We start from the raw sequence: 17349 nt of genomic DNA, 5'->3' as shown, positions 1-17349 counted from the left end.
TTTTATGCTTAAGACCTTCCACCATTCTTGTAGCCCGTCTTTGGACCCGTTCAATTTTGTCAATATCTTTTTGTAGGTGAGGTCTCCAGAACTGAACACAGTATTCCAAATGTGGTCTCACCATCATTCTATATAGTGGGATCATAATCTCCCTCTTCCTGCTTGTTATACCTCTAGCTATGCAGCCAAGCATCCTACTTGCTTTCCCTACCGCCTGACTGCACTGTTCACCCATTTTGAGACTGTCAGAAATCACTACCCCTAAATCCTTTTCTTTTGAAGTATTTGCCAACACTGAACTGCCAATACAATACTCAGATTGAGGATTCCTTTTCCCCAAGTGCATTATTTTACATTTGGAAACATTAAACTGCAGTTTCCATTGCTAGATAGATAGATAGATAGATAGATAGATAGATAGATAGATAGATAGATAGATAGATAGATAGATAGATAGATAGATAGATAAATTTGCACTGGAAGATGTTGAAAGAAAATGCCGGGTGTCCTGCATAAGCCACGGCCACAGTGTGGTAGTAAAAATGTTGGTAGCTCTTCACTGCTGCTCACCCACCCCTCGCATGGAACCATCCCCTCTCCTTCCTATCCACCAGTCAGCAAAGCTGAAAAGGTAGAGAAACTCTGGACTAGAAGACTTCCAAGGTCCCTTTCCAACTTGAATAATTCTGTTCTGTTTTTTTTTTAATTTGTTCAGGTTTCGGCCTCTTAAGTAAAGTGGGAGATGATATTTTTAAGAAGTTTTTCAACCTGGACGGTTACTCCCTCACCTTTGTAGTGGACACGACTGGCAGCATGTCAGACGATATCAAGCAAGTCAAAGCCAAATGCATTGAACTGCTCCGGAAATATTCTGGCTCTCCAGACGCACCTTATAATTACATTCTTGTGCCCTTTAATGATCCCGGTAAGGAGGACTGTGATTCCTTCTGAATTTATTATTCCTTTTAGGCTGAAATTTCCTTCTTCTTTTGCTCAGTTTTTCCCCCAGAGAATCCAAGCAATGTCATGACCAGCTTGAAGGGTTTGGTTGGTTGGTTGGTTGGTTGGTTGGATGATTCATTTATTTCTATGTACAGGTAAGGATGTTCATCTTTAATTACTTAGAAGAAGGGAGGAGAGGGCCATGGCCAAGCACTGCGGCGACATGGAGTTCCCTGCACTACGCAGGAAATCCCCTAATCTCTGTCACCTGGGTATCTGGTTCAGTTGGAACCAGGTCAGAACTGCCCTGGAGGGACAGTGAGGAAGTGGGACACTATCGGCAATCTGTTTGGGGTCAGCAAACTCCACAGAGAACTGATTTAGGGCCCTCAATTGGTAGCAATGGACACCGGCTTGCAAAAGCTATCTACGAATGCAAGGATCTATTTGTGTTGAAGATCGGAAGACACATGGAAAGAGGTGGAATAGCCACCTGACATAGAAAGAGGGGAGTGGAGAGTGTGACAATGGAGATAAATTGAATAATAAAATTTAAATTGGAATGTAATTTAGGTTATTATATTACTGTCTTTAAGTGATAATATGTTCATATTAAAGTATATGTGATGTTATGTATGTTTCTGATGAGGAGGGTTTTTTTTAATTACAAAAAAAAATTAAAAGACGGTATTGGAAAAAATATCTTCAGAGCCTCAGGAAAGCCAAAACCAGAATTAATATATTTAAAAAAAAAAAAACAACATAAGCTATGTCTGAAACTGGCCTTCTTCATGTTATCACGGCTCAGTTACCACCTAGATCTATCATTGCAGATGTTGGACCCATCACTAAGACCCGAAGTGTGGACGAATTGGAATCCGCAATCTCTCGCCTGACTGCTACTGGGGGTGGTGACTGCCCAGAGATGTCCATGTCTGGCTTGAAACTGGCTTTGCAACAGAGCATGGCAAGGTGAGAAGTGCCTGGACTGAGGCCTCTATTCTTAGAATAGAATAGAGTAGAATAGAGTAGAATAGAGTAGAATAGAGTAGAATAGAGTAGAATAGAGTAGAATAGAGTAGAATAGAGTAGAATAGAGTAGAATAGAGTAGAATAGAGTAGAATAGAGTAGAATAGAATAGAATAGTTGAAAGGGACCTTGAAGGTCTTCCCTTCCAACCCCCTGCTCAGGCAGGAAACCCTACACTACTTCAGACAAATGTTTATCTAACATCTTCTTTAAAACTTCCAGTGTTGGAGCGTTCACAACTTCTGGAGGCAAGCTGTTCCACGGATTAATTGTTCTAATTATCAGCAAAATTCTCCTTGGTTCTACATTGCTTGTCTCCTTGATTAGTTTCTACGCATTGCTTCTTGTTCTATCCTCAGGTACTTTGGAGAATAGCTTGACACTCTTTTCTTTGGGGCAACCCCTGAAATATTGGAACACTGCTATCATGTCTCCCCTAGTCCTTGTTTCCATTAAACTAGACATACCCAGTTACTGCAACAGTTCTTCACATGTTTTAGCCTCCATTCCCTAATCATCTTTGTTACTCTTCTCTGCACTCTTTCCAGAGTCTCAACATTTTTTCACATCATGGAAACCAAAACTGAATGTATTATTCCAAGTGTGGCCTTACCAAGGCATTATAAAGCAGTGTTAACACTTTACATGGTATCCCTCTGTTAATGCAGCCTACAATGTATTGGCTTTTTTGGCAGCTGCTGCATACTGCTGGCTCATATTTAAATGGTTGTCCACTAGGACTCCAATGTCCCTCTCACAGTTATTACTGTTGAGCGAGGTACCACCTCGCATTTTGTTTTTCCTGTCTAAATGTAGAACCTTACTTTTTTCACCATTGAATTTCATTTTGTTAGATAGCGCCCAATGTTCAAGACTATCAAGATCCTTTTATAGGGTTAGGTTAGGTTAGGTTAGGTACCACAGATTCGGCCTTCTCCAAGTCCCGTCAGCCAGACAATGTTGACTGGCAAGGCCTAGGGGAAGGGCCTTCTTTGTGGTGGCCCTGGCCCTCTGGAACAAACTCCCTCCGGAGATACGTACCGCCCCCTCCCTCCAGGTCTTTCGAAAAGCCTTAAAAACCTACCTTTGTCGGCAGGCATGGGGGCCGTGAGTGATGACACTGTCACCAGCTGATACGAGATATGATTGGATTGGATGAATGTATGCGAGTGTCCGTGGGGTCTTTAGTAAATTTTCATATTTTAGAGATATTAGATTTCTTATATATTGTTATATTAATGATGTACGCTGCCCTGAGTTACGTTGAGAAGGGGGGCATAGAAATCTAATAAGTGAATGAATGAGTGAGTGAGTGAGTGAGTGAGTGAGTGAGTGAGTGAAGGAATGAAGGAATAAATAAATAAATAATTAATAAATAAATAAATAAATAAATAAATAAATAAATAAATAAATAAAATCTTGAGTCTATCTTCTGGAGTTCTGTATATTCAAGGTTGACTCAGCCTCCCATTTTTTCAAGGTGGGTAAAATGAGGACCAAGATGGCTGAGATTAATTTGTAAACCACTTAGAGAGGATTGTAAAGCACTGTGAAGCATCTAAGTGGTATTGCTATTTCGTCCTGCTAGGGACTCACTGTTCTGGTCTGGCAGAGGCCAAATCTGCTCAAATTCAGTGTTGACAGAATCACCATTGATTCATACAAAGGGGAAGTTTCTTGGAGAAATTATTATTAAAAATCTTCCATATTGCTCCCGTGCATATTTATAAATTAAATGAGAGCCATATTAAAGATAGTTCTCAACTTACAACAGTTCAAAGTTATAGCAGCACTGAAAAAAGTGTCCTAGGACTGTCTATGGGGAAGCCAGGTTCACATAACAACCATGAAGGGCTCTATAGGTAAGAACCGCACCTATAGAGGTCAACTTGGGAATGAACTGGCATCCAGCGCAGTTCATTACGTGAGTTTACTTTTCTGCACCAGTTGCAGCTTCCAAGTATCTTAAAAGGCAGGTAATAGAGCACATTGCAGTAACCCAGGCTCTGCACTCTAGGGTGTGAGTAATCATCCCGAGGGCCCAAGCAATTTACAATACAATTTCTTTAAAAGCTTCTTGGCCTATGAACCAACTGTCACCACCCTTAAACAACTGTTTCCTGAAATCATTTGTCTCGTCGTTTCCTCTTTTACCGCTTTATAAATGAAATGTCTTCGCAGATTTAATGAGAGAAGCCAATTGTTTCTCGCAGGAGGTTAACGGAGGAAAACAGGCCTTAATGTTCTTTCTTGCGTTTTAGCATTTGAACCGCTTAATCTTTCTGACTCTTAAGAGGGAGCAAGGCAGTCCTTAGGGCCCGAAACCATCAGTGACCTTATCCCCACTCAAATTTGTCATATCCCACACAAAAATGACCTTCTAACAATGGTTAGCCTTCTCACTCTGAAGTCTATAATGGGCTGACAAATAAGTACTTTTCTTTTGTCTAGTCAACGTTTCCCACCATAGCCTCAGGGTCCAAATTTAGATAGGCGGAGGGTCAAGAAAAAAGGACTTTAAAAAAAGACTAGGAGACTTGTATGGTCTTTTTGTTGAAAGAAGAAAAGACTAAATTGAGTATGTATGGAGTTGATGATTTAAAAGGGTCAAAGAGGAAGGGAAAAGAATAAGATGACAATGGCTTGATATAAAGATGGATGGAAATCATGATTCTATTGTTTTTTATATTAAGTCTTCGGAGAGGGGCGGCATACAAATCTAATAAATAAATAAATAAACAAGCAAACAAACAAAACAAACAAACAAACAAACAAATAAATAAATAAATAAATAAATAAATTGTTTTTAACTATTGGATTTGTACTGTTTTGTTGTTGTGAGCAGCTCCGAGTCTCCAGAGAGGGGCGACATACAAATCTAATTAATAATAATAATCATCATCATCATCATCATCTTTTTCTTGTTCTTTTATTTTTGTATGCTTAAGTTTAAACGGATGGAACTTTAAGGCAGGAGTACTGTTGAATATGCATTGGGGTAATGTAAATAGTTGAATGTGGATTGCTACAATATGATTGGTTTAAAAAGTGACAGTTGCATTTAAGCGGGAAAATGAAAGTATAAAAGAGGCGAGCTGACACTGTTTCAGTCAGTCGCATCTAGAGCTGAAGTCACTATTGCAATGTTCTTTCCTGCTGCCGAGAATAAAGAGATTTAAAAAGAGCTGACTGCCTCAGTATTCTTCAAGTACTATCTCCCTTTTTTATTTCTAAAGTATCAAGTATACAGTATAATCCATGGTGGCGTAGTGTTTGAAACACAATACCGCAGCCTACTTCTGCCAACGACCAGCTGCCAGCAGTTCGATCCTGACCGGCTTAAGGTTAACTGAGCTTTCCATCTTTTTGACTTTGGTAAAATGAGGAGCCAGATTTTGGGGGGGAAACAAGTGACTCTATAAACCAGTGTTTTTCCACCAGTGTGCCGTGGCACACTAGTGTGCCGCGAGACATGGTCAGGTGTGCCGCGAAGCTCAGCAAGAGAGAGAAAGAAAGCAAGAGAGAGAGAAAGAGAGAGAGAGAGAAAGAGAGAAAGAAAGCAAGAGAGAGAGAAAGAGAGAAAGGCAGGGAAGGAGGGAGAGATAGAAAGAGAGCAAAAAAGAGAGGAAGGAAGGAAGAGCGAAAGAAAGAGGGATGGATAGAGAGAGGAAGGAAGGGAAAGAGAGAAAGAGGGAGAGAAATAGAGCGAAAGGGAGGAAGAGAGAGAGATAATTTTTTTGTCCAAACTTTTTTAGCCCCCCCCCCACTCCCCTCCTGCTCAATGTGCCCCATGATTTTGTATATGTAAAAAAAGGGCCGCAGCTCAAAAAAGGTTGAAAATCACTGCTATAAACCACTTAGAGAAGGCTGCAAAGCACTGTGAAGTGGTATATAAGTCTAAGTGCTATTGCTGTTGCTAAAGTAGACACAAGCATCCACAGGGAGTTCCAGAGTGGAATAACTGAGAGATGGCTACTTCCTTGACAATCCTATACGCACGCTACTTTTCCTCCTAGCACAAACTTTCTAAAAAATCCTTTGTGTCCCTCCAGATCGAAGATCTTTGTCTTCACTGATGCAGGAGCAAAAGACAAGTCTCTCAAGGGAGAAGTGCAGATTCTGATTGATTCTACCAAGTCCATAGTGAATTATCTCCTCACAGGCTATTGTGGCAGCAGGAAACGCAGAAGTAAGTCAGTCTCCATAAAGAAAATATTTTGGTGTTTTCTTAGGCACAAAGAATAGAAAATTCCCTGGTATTAAATCTTGCAAATAATCTCATAAATCTTACAAGTTTTTTTTAAAAAAAATACCAGCTTCCTCAGCAAAAAGTATGTTAGTGATATTACAGTATAAATAGGCAGAGGGTGGTAGTGGGGGAGGAGGGGGGAGGAGGGGGGAGGGAAAGGAGAGGAGAGGAAGAGGAAGTGGAAGGGAGGAAGGAAGGAAAAAGGGAAAAAAGGAGGAAGGAGGGAGGGAGAGAAGGAAGGAAGGAAGGAAGGGGCAAAGAGGGGGAGGGAGGGAGGAAAAAAGGAAAGAAGAAGGAAGGAATGGGCAAAGAGGGGGAGGGAGGAAGGAAGAGACAAAGAGGAAGAGAAGGAAGGAAGGAAGGAAGGGGCAAAAAGGGGAAGGGGAGGAAAAAAGGAAAGAAGAAGGAAGGAAAGGGCAAAGAGTGGGGAGGGAGGGAGGAAGAGACAAAGAGGAAGAGAAGGAAAGAAGGAAAGAAGGAAAGAAGGAAGAGGGAGAGGTAATATCTTTCTAAACACATAAGCTGATTGAAGAGAAATAACACTGCAGGAAGAATTTCCCTTCTTGGGCCATTCAAACATGGCCAAGTAGACCGACAGAGAGGAAACAGAACGATCCATTGTTTGCTTTCAAGACCCTTGTCTTCCAGCCTTGGAAGCCTTGCCAGTATGGAATCACATCAGACAATTTGTTCCATGCAAGGGCTGCTCTACCATAAACACAACAGGGCTTCTCTCTGGGGTAGAGCAAGAGGTTGACAAGAGGGAAAGGAAGAGTTGTGTCTATCGCAAGCTCTGCTCTCAACTCTTGCGTGCACATTGTCCACTGCACAGCTGCACCGCATGATCACATGTGCACTGCCAAAAAACAGCTTCTGCATGTGTGTAGAAAATCAAGATGGCGGCACATATGGCACCACCATTAGAGCCAATTCAGGGACATGACCAACTGGCAATCGCTCCTGATTCGGCGGGTGGGGGAAAATACCCACTACCAGTTCTATAGAACCAGTCCAAACCGGGAGCAACCCAACCCTGTTGTCATCTCACTTTCTACCCTCAGAGGAAATTTTGTTAGCAACACTACTTGTGTGCCAGCCCAATCAGCTTCTGCCTGTTCAATCTGTCAAAGAGGCTCATCTTGATTCTTGCTTCAGGCAAGAAAGATATCTTGAGCCAGCCCTGTTGATATTGTCCAGTTCCTATTTGCTTCAGAGATGTCTTAAAAGCGCAGCTTATTTGAAGCCGTGTCCGTGTTTCCTTCCAAATGCTTGCATTGTCTGAGGGAATTGCATGCAGTGATGAACAGCTACTGGAACCATAAGGTGCTCCATTCCAGTAGCAGTTTTGGGGATGTGTGGACAGCTATTTTGTTAGTACATCTTACTCACTTGTTTTGGGGTTGCCATGTAGTAAACTACCAATGGTAGTCTGTGACTGTAAAGGTGTAATATGTCTTTAAGAGCTTTGACTGGTTTGGCCATTAGAGGGCGCCAGCACCGTTCCCTGTGGGAGGGAGTTATCTTTGAGAGTAGGTATGTATGGTTTGTACTCTGTTGTTGATATCTGTATATATGTGTAAATAATACTTTGTTAAATACTAAGTCTGTGTCATTTACTGGCTATTCCACATTCGCTACACCACTGCTATAACTCTGCTATGTGTATGTCGAAGGTCTCGCACAGGGCTGCACCGAGACATACTAACAGGTGTGCCACTGAGTCCTGCAGGTATGCCCCTGCATGAGGTTTTGCTTCTGCACATGCGCAGCAAGCGAAATTTCACGTGAAGATGCTCACACTCACGAGATTTCAGTGATTTTTGCTGATTTTTTGCTTCTGCGCCTGCGCGGAAGCAAAAATAACATTAAAAATCGCCCAAATCTCACTTTTTTAAAAAAAATTATTTATTCTTTGTCCAATATACAATACATATGAAGGAGAATAGACATTAAGTAATATATATAATGATAGAAAGTAAGAAAGAAAAGAGGTTGGAGGAAAGGAGAGAAAATGTATGATATATGAGATAAGGAAAGAAGATTGGACAGGGGACGATAGGCACATCAGTGCACTTATGTACGCCCCCTTACTGGCCTCTTAGGAACTTGGAGAGGTCAATCGTGGAGAGTCTTAGGGAGAAATGTTTGGGGCTGGGGGCTGACACCACTGAGTCTGGCAATGAGTTCCACGCTTCGACAACTCGATTGTTAAAGTCATATTTTTTACAGTCAAGTTTGGAGCGGTTGATGTTAAGTTTGAATCTGTTGCGTGCTCTTGTGTTGTTGCTGTTGAAGCTGAAGTAGTCATTGACCGGAAGGACGTTGCAGCATATGATCTTGTGGGCAATACTTAGATCGTGTTTTAGGCGTCGCAGTTCTAAGCTTTCAAGATCCAGGATAGTTAGTCTATTTTCGTAAGGTATTCTGTTACGAGTGGAGGAGTGAAGGGCTATTCTGGTGAAGTACCTTTGGATGTTTTCGAGAGTGTTGATGTCTGAGATGTGGTGTGGGTTCCAGACAGATGAGCTGTATTCGAGAATGGGTCTATCATGCACATCCTCACGTGATATTTCATTTGCTGCGCATGTGCAGAAGCGAAATCTCATGCCGGATGTGCGCATGCACACGGGACGTGCACACGACTGCAACGGCATTCGGAGGGTGTACCGCTAGGCCTTCCGTGATCGCGTGGCAGAGCTTTCGACATTCTTGAGATAGCAGACAAAGGAGCCGAGTGTCTGCACTGCCTCAACTTGAAAATCAAGCCCAGCAGCCAAGTTTTCTGGGCTTGATTTAAACATGACACCAGACTGGCTTATATTGCCAAGCAGGCAGGCAGTTTTGCATTTATTTTTCTATTTAACTGAAAGCAAATAGAGCCGGTGAATCATATAACACTGAGTGGGTGATGAGGAAATGTCCAGCAATATGCAACTAAGGGAAACAGCTTTTGAAAAAGAGTGTGTGAGAGTTACTGTTTTGGAGGCCAGTGGCATTCCAACATCACGGATCAGGTGCCAACTTTTAAAAGTTGTTTTCTCTGCCTCCAGGAGAGCCCCCTAAAGCCATAGTTCCCTCTAAGCTGAGCAGTGAGCAATCGCTCACTTAAAAATCATCATCAACTCAGAGTTTTCCAAACCTGCGCAGAAGCCGAGAGGGAAAGAGTGAGAGGGAAGGAGAGAGAGAGGAAGAGAGAGAAACAGATAGAAAAAAGAGAGGAAGGAAAAGAGAAAGAAAAAGAACGGAAGTAAGGAAGAGAGAAAGAAAATCAAAATCTAGTTTGAAACTAGCTCAACTATTTAAGTGGCATTTTGATACTGATAGAGTTGCCCTATTATGAGCTCACTGTTATAGACACACAGTGCAGTATTTTATTTTGATATTCTCTAAGGCAAAATAGGGTGGGTTTTTTATTTGTTTGTTTGTTTATTTATTTATTATTTCTGTGCCGCCCAGTCCCGAAGGGACTGCCGCTCAGACACTATACTTTTCCGCCCACCCCCAAAAAATATTAGAGGGAACACTGCCTAAAGCCCCCCAAATTTTCTTTAAAAGGAGTTCTCCTTTCATCTATTTACAGTAAAAATGTTGAGAAGGTGTTGCTAAAAAATTAATAAATAGCAATAGCATTGAGACTTATACAGTGATCCCCCGCTCGTTGCGAGGGTTCCGTTCCAGGAGCCCCCGCAACGAGCGGGTTTTCGCGAAATAGCGATGCGGAAGTAAAAACACCGTCTGCGCATGTGCAGACGGTGTTTTTACTCCCACAGCGCTAGCGAGGAGCCGAAGATTGGGGGCGGGGCGGCTGTTTGCCGCCGGCATGGAGGGCTTCCTAGCAGCCCCCCAAACCCGGGTTGGGGGTCCGGGGGGCGCTTGGTATCGCCGGTTTTGAGCTGAGTCCGGAAGCGAATTCGCTTCCGGACTCAGCTCAAAACCGCCGATAGCAAGCGGCAAGGAACGGCTTGTCTCGGCGCTTTCGAGCTGTCAGCTCGAAAGCGCCGAGACAAGCCGTTCCTTGCCGCTTGCTATCGGCGGTTTTGAGCTCAAAACCGCCGGTTTTCAGCTCAAAACCGCCGATAGCAAGCGGCAAGGAACGCCTTGTCTCGGCGCTTTCGAGCTGTCAGCTCGAAAGCGCCGAGACAAGCCGTTCCTTGCCGCTTGGTATCGGCGGTTTTGAGCTCAAAAACGCCGGTTTTCAGCTCAAAACCGCCGATAGCAAGCGGCAAGGAACGCCTTGTCTCGGCGCTTTCGAGCTGTCAGCTCGAAAGCGCCGAGACAAGCCGTTCCTTGCCGCTTGGTATCGGCGGTTTTGAGCTGAAAACCGGCGGTTTTGAGCTCAAAACCGCCGATACCAAGCGGCAAGGAACGGCTTGTCTCGGCGCTTTCGAGCTGACAGCTCGAAAGCGCCGAGACAAGGCGTTCCTTGCCGCTTGCTATCGGCGGTTTTGAGCTCAAAACCGCCGGTTTTGAGCTCAAAACCGGCGATACCAAGCGGCAAGGAACGGCTTGTCTCGGCGCTTTCGAGCTGACAGCTCGAAAGCGCCGAGACAAGGCGTTCCTTGCCGCTTGCTATCGGCGGTTTTGAGCTAAATCCGGGAGCGAATTCGCTCCCGGATTTAGCTCAAAAGCGGCGAGAATGAACGGCGTGGGCGGGGCGAAGGGCGGGCGGCAGCGAGGAGTTTGCGTGGGCGGTGGGGAAACTCCTCGCTGACGCCAGCAAGAGGGGGAAGACCCAGGGAAGCCGCTGCCATCTACGCATGCGTGCCCGGCACGCATGCGTAGATGGTATTTTTGACTTCCGGGTTGAAAAATAGCGAAGTACCCTGTTCGCAATGGTTGGGGACGCAATAAACGGGGGATCACTGTATACCGCTTCATAGTGCTTTTACAGCCCTCTCTAAGTGGTTTACAGAATCAGCATATTGCCCCCAACAATCAGGGTCCTCATTTTACCCACTTCGGAAGGATGGAAGGTTGAGTCAACCTTGAGCCAGTGGTGAGATTTGAACTGCTGAACTACAGCTAGCAGTTAGGTGAAGCAGCCTGCAGTGCTGCACTCTTAACCACTCCGCCACCCCGGCTAACAAGAATTAAAAACAAATATAAAAAGTTGAACAAGAGGTTGGACTAAAAGACCTCCAAGTGTTGGGGGAGAGTTTTGCACACCCCACCAGCTAGCCACAGTTCACCACTATATCTAATTGAAGTCTTCAATGAAAAACACTACAGTAGGTTTTCTTGTAAAAATATATTTTACTTTTCTTCTTAGCAAAATATTTCTCTCAATAAACTATCACAATAACCTCCATTATGTATTTTACTATGTGTATACCCACTAAACCCCTCATTGTGTAATGGACAAAATCAATAAATAAAAATAAATAAATATTATTATACACTACTATTAGTTTCACCTCTGCAACCACCCACAAATCACTAAGCACTAAATCACACTACGAAACCACTAAGCACAAACCCCTAACTACAAACCACTGTAACAAACTACTCCATAACAAACCACACCCATGCAAGGGTGTTACTCTTATATACATGTTACAGCCAATCAGGTTGCAGCACAATTAGCAAACCCATGATTACATACTGATTATGGCTTACATCAGGCTTTCATGTGGTTACAAACCATTTACAGTGATCCCCGATTATCGCGAGGGTTCCATTCCAAGACCCCTCGTGATAATCGATTTTTCGGGATGTAGTGGTGCGGAAGTAAAAACACCATCTGCGCATGCGCGCCCCTTTTTCCATGGCCGCGCATGCGCAGATGGTGTTTTTACTTCCGCACCTGGGAAGACCCAGCAGCTGAGGAGCCGCCTGTCTGCCCGCTTGTCTGCCGCTTTTCAGCTTGTCCGCCGCTTGTCCGCTTGTCCTGCCGCCGCTTTTCCGCCCGCCGCTTGTCCGCCGCTTTTCCGCTTGTCCGGCCGCCGCTTTTCTTGTCCGGCCGCCGCTTGTCCGCCGCTCTGGGAGTTGAAGACCCAGGGAAGGTTCCTTCGGCCGCCCACCAGCTGATCTGCTCGGCAGCGCAGTAGCAGCGAGGAGCCGAAGATGGGGTTTCCCCGTTGCCCATGCAAAGGGGAAACCCCATCTTCGGCTCCTCGCTGCTACTGCGCTGCCGAGCAGATCAGCTGGTGGGCGGCCGAAGGAACCTTCCCTGGGTGCCGCCCGCCGCTCGAGAGCAAGAGGGGGAGAGATAGAGAAAGAGAGAGAAGGAAAGAAAGAGATGAGAGAGGGAGGAAGAGAGTGTGAGAGAGGAAGAAGCAAGATAGAGAACGAGAGAGAGAAAGAAAGATGAGAAAGGAAGGGAGTGACGTCATCGGGTGGAAAAATCGCAAAGATCGAGATCGCGAAACTCGGGGGATCACTGTAATTGCAATGTAATATTACCTCCAGAAGTAAATTTATTTCTGACACCGAGGTCCCTTCCAACCCATGTCAATTCTTCTTCACAGGTGCTGGTGAGGTTAAGCCTAAAACATTTGCAAACATCTATGAAGAACTGGCCGATTTTTCTGACGGATTCTATGTGCTCACTATAAAACCTCAGCTTTCACAGGTCCTGGGTATAATGGAGAAGTCCCTGAATGCTGCTCCTGTCAAGTTGATAAAGGGCCAAATGCACGTCTCACAGTTCTCCATCCCTGTAGATGAAACGCTCAAAGAGTTAATCATCTCTGTCAAATCATCAACTTCATTCACCATGACTGTGGTCCAACCTTCAGGTAAGGGGCAGCGTGATACACGGCATTTCCTCAGGAGCTACCAACAGCATCTTCCAGAGCAGTGCTTCTCAACATTGGAGATGTGAAGGGGCTTAGACCTAACTCCCAGAAACCTCCAGCCAGCATGAGTTGAAGACCACCCACATCCTAAGTTGCATTAACAGAGGGATACAATCAAGGACTAGGGAGGCATAGTTCCCTCTAAGCTGAGCAGTGAGCAATCGCTCACTTAAAAATCATAATCAACTCAGAGTTTTTCAAACCTGCCCAGAAGCCGAGAGGGAAAGAGTGAGAGAGAAGGAGAGATAGAGGAAGAGAGAGAAACAGATAGAAAAAAGAGAGGAAGGAAAAGAGAAAGAAAAAGAATGGGAGTAAGGAAGAGAGAAAGAAAATCAACATCTAGTTTGGAACTAGCTCAACTATTTAAGTGGCATTTTGATATTGATAGAGTTGCCCTATTATGAGCTCACTGTTATAGACACACAGTACAGTATTTTATTTTGAAATTCTCTGAGGCAAAACAGGGTGGGTTTTTTGTTTGTTTGTTTCTTTGTTTATTTAATATTTCTGTGCCGCCCAGTCCCGAAGGGACTGCCGCTCAGACACTATACTTTTCCACCCACCCCAAAAAAAAATTAGAGGAAACACTGTAGGGAGATACTAATTTATTTATTTATTAATCGGATTTATATACCACGGAGAGGGGCGGCATATAAATCCAATAAATCCAATAAATAAATTAAATAAATAAATAAATACCACCCTTCTCCGAAGACTCGGGGCAGCTTACAACAAATAGAAAACAATATGCATCCTAAATACAATTAATTAAAATTGATAATCTAAAAAACGTAAGAACCAATTAAAATACTCTCATACCCATTTAGTCCACAACACATACGTCGGCCAGGGGGTAGACTGATGGCATAAATGAGTCTTCAGACTCTTACGAAAGGTGGGGAGGGTGGGAGCAATACGAATGTCTGGGGGGAGCTGATTCCTGAGGGCCGGGGCTCCCACAGAGAAGGCTCTTCCCCTATATGGGTGGCCTATAAATTTAATAAATGGATGGATGGATGGATGGATGGATGGATGGATGGATGGATGGATGGATGGATGGATTATTTATTTATTTATTTATTTATTTATTTATTTATTCATTCAATTTTTATGCCCCCCTTCTCCTTAGACTCAGGGCGGCTTACAACATGTTAGCCATAGCACTTTTTAACAGAGCCAGTATATTGTCCCCACAATCCGGGTCCTCATTTTACCCACCTCGGAAGGATGGAAGACTGAGTCAATCTTGAGCCGGTGATGAGATTTGAACCGCTGACCTTCAGATCTACAGTCAACTTCAGTGGCCTGCAGTACAGCACTCTACCTGCTGCGGCACTCCGGATGGATAAGTGAGTGAGTGAGTGAGTGAGTGAGTGAGTGAGTGAGTGAGTGAGTGAATGAATGAATGAATGAATGAATGAATGAATGAATAATAGGGAGGGGGAATTTTCTTCAAATTCTCACTTTGTTTACATCTGCTCCTGGGTCTATTTATGTGTCACCTCGTGGCAGGTTCTCCATTGGGATCTATGAGCAAGTTGATCAACACGGCGAACCAGAAGGTTGCAAAGATATCTCCTGTCCCCGAGCCAGGATTGTGGATCGTGAATTTGGATGTCTTAAACACTTACACGATACAGGTCGAAGGCAAAAGTTTGCTTGACTTTTCTTACCAGATTCTGCAGAAGGAGGATGAGTTTGTGCTTCCGGTCCAAGGAAGACCAGTGCAAGGTACCATTTCATTTTCCTTCAGATCCATCCGATTTTTAAAAAATACAGGGAGTCCTCGATTTACAATAATTCACTTAGTGACCATTCAAAGTTACAGCGGCACTGAAAAGAGTGGCTTAGGATCGTTTTTCCACACTTACGGCCGCTGCAGCACTTTCCCATGGCCACGTGATCAAAATGTAGATGCTTGGGCAACTGACTCATATTGAGGACGGTTGCAGTGCCCCGGGGTCATGTGATTCCCCTTTTGCGACTTCCCTCAGCAGGGAAACCGGATTCACTTAACAACCGGGTTACTAACTTAAGAACTGCAGTGATTCACTTAACAGCTGTGGGAAGAAAACGGGTAAAATGGGGCAAAGCTCACAACAAAATGTCTCCTTTAACAACATTACAAATGGGAATTGGGTTTCAGAGGTTAAGGTGGGGTAAACCTACATTGCAGTGACCATCTATGTTTGTGGTTTGATGTAAAAACTGATTGTGAGCAATCCTATACTGCAACCAAAGTATTGGATTTCAGAAAAACAAATTTTAATGCAATGGGGCAATATTTAAATAATGAATTAAAGGGGAGGGATAAAATGACAGGAGCGAGCGCCCAGTGGACTGTATTAAAAAAGGCCATCTTAAAAGCCACTGGACTGTATGTAAGGCAAATAACTAAAGATAACAGGAAGAAGTAGTTTTAAAGTTTTTAAAAAATTTGGGTTCGGGTTCGGCATCACAAAGGGCACAAAATTCGAGACCCAGGGGAAGAGCCTTCTCTGTGGGGGCCCCGACCCTCTGGAACCAGCTCCCCCCTGAGATTAGGATTGCCCCCACCCTCCCTGCCTTTCGTAAACTCCTTAAGACCCACCTCTGCCGTCAGGCATGGGGGAACTAAAACATCTCCCCCTTGCCCATGTTGTTTTGTTGATTGATTGACTGTGTGCCTGTTTTTTATATTGGGATTGTTTTATGAAATTACTAATTTTAAATTGTAATTAGATTGGTGGGCATTGGATTTTTATTATGTACTGTTTTTTATTATTGTTGTGAGCCGCCCCGAGTTTGCGGAGAGGGGTGGCATATAAATCCAATAAATCTAATCTAATCTAATTGTGCAAGTTCGGTTCGCCCAACACTAATCTTGACTCTTTTGCATCTCCTTCAGGGTTGAACTACACGGTCTCCATGAAGCTGATGGGGGATGCTTCCGGCATGCAAATCCTGCGCCTGGTGCCTATTTCTGAAGATGGAACCCCTCTGGAATCTATACCTTTGAACCAGTCCTTTGATGCTTTAGGCAACCCTTTTGCTGTTGGACTTTTTTCCTTGCATCAACAAGTACGTATCCCTTCCGAGTAATTATCTGGCAAAAGGCAGCTCATATTTTTCTTAGGTTGTCCTATCAGAAAGCCTTTGAGATAAGACTGAGAAAGTAAAGACTGGTCCAAAGTGAGCTAGAGATTGAGCAGGGACTTGAAGCTGAGGATGCCTGATCTCAGTCCAACAATCTAGCCATGGCCTCTGACTATCTCCTGGTTAGTATTCAGAAACGTATCAGGAAAGACTTAATGTATAGTCTGTATAGTCTGGAGGACAGAAGGAAAAGGGGGGACATGATCGAAACATTTAAATATGTCAAAGGGTTAAATAAGGTTCAGGAGGGAAGTGTTTTTAATAGGAAAGTGAACACAAGAACAAGGGGGCACAATCTGGGGAAAAGATCAAAAGCAACGTGAGAAAATATTGTTTTACTGAAAGAGTAGTAGATCCTTGGAACAAACTTCCAGAAGACGTGGTTGGTAAATCCACAGTCACTGAATTTAAACATGCCTGGGATAAACATATATCCATCCTAAGATAAAATACAAAAAATAGTATAAGGGCAGACTAGATGGATCATGAGGTCTTTTTCTGCCGTCAGTCTTCTATGTTTCTATGTTTCTATGATGGGAGAGATGCATTTTAATGTACCCAAATAGTGATCGGTAGCCAATTAGTAACGTCTCTCGTTGAATTCATCAACATGTACAAGAGCAATGAGGAAGGTTTTTAATGATCATTTTTTCCTCCGTCTTTTCCTTCCAGAGAACCTCACTGAAAGTGGAGGGCCTTTCTCCAGGAAACTACCCCTTCGTACGAATCAGCGGTGATTCCATCACCACCGAATTTGTGCAGATTGTACCTCTGCCAGATCAAATCAGTAAGTTCTAAGCAGGATGGAATATATCAGCAGTAACATGGTATTGGCTTAGCATCTCGAAAATCCTGGGCTCAATTGACATCGTAGCAATAGCTAGAGGTATACGTGGCTGCATATAACAAGCAGGAAGAGGCAGATTGTGATCCCGCTGTATAGAGCGCTGGAGAGACCACATTTGGAATACTGTGTTCAGTTCTGGAGACCTCACCTACAAAAAGATATTGATAAAATTGAACGGGTCCAAAGACGGGCTACAAAAATGGTGGAAGGTCTTAAGCATAAAACTTATCAGGAAAGACTTAATGAGCTCAATCTGTATAGTCTGGAGGACAGAAGGGAAAGGGGGGACATGATCAAAACATTTAAGTATGTTAAAGGGTTAAATAAGGTTCAGGAGGGAAGTGTTTTT

At 43.7% G+C, this 17349-nt stretch overlaps 1 protein-coding gene across 3 annotated transcripts in view; it reads left to right on the top strand.

Moving 5' to 3' along the window:
- LOC139160121 (von Willebrand factor A domain-containing protein 7-like) overlaps nt 1-17349 on the top strand; it is a 66118-nt gene that overhangs the window by 35165 nt on the left and 13604 nt on the right. For all 3 annotated transcript variants that reach the window (XM_070737667.1, XM_070737666.1, XM_070737668.1), the window contains exons 7-13: nt 716-925; nt 1776-1914; nt 6025-6161; nt 12689-12958; nt 14531-14749; nt 15906-16078; nt 16826-16940. In XM_070737667.1, the coding sequence (XP_070593768.1) occupies nt 716-925; nt 1776-1914; nt 6025-6161; nt 12689-12958; nt 14531-14749; nt 15906-16078; nt 16826-16940 (1263 nt within the window). The remainder of the gene's footprint in view (nt 1-715; nt 926-1775; nt 1915-6024; nt 6162-12688; nt 12959-14530; nt 14750-15905; nt 16079-16825; nt 16941-17349) is intronic.

The sequence above is a fragment of the Erythrolamprus reginae genome, chromosome 2, assembly GCF_031021105.1.
Source record: "Erythrolamprus reginae isolate rEryReg1 chromosome 2, rEryReg1.hap1, whole genome shotgun sequence".
In the NCBI taxonomy this organism is placed as follows: Eukaryota; Metazoa; Chordata; class Lepidosauria; order Squamata; family Dipsadidae; genus Erythrolamprus; species Erythrolamprus reginae.
Note: the sequence above shows the minus strand (reverse complement) of the source record. Positions and strands in the feature narration are given on the sequence as shown.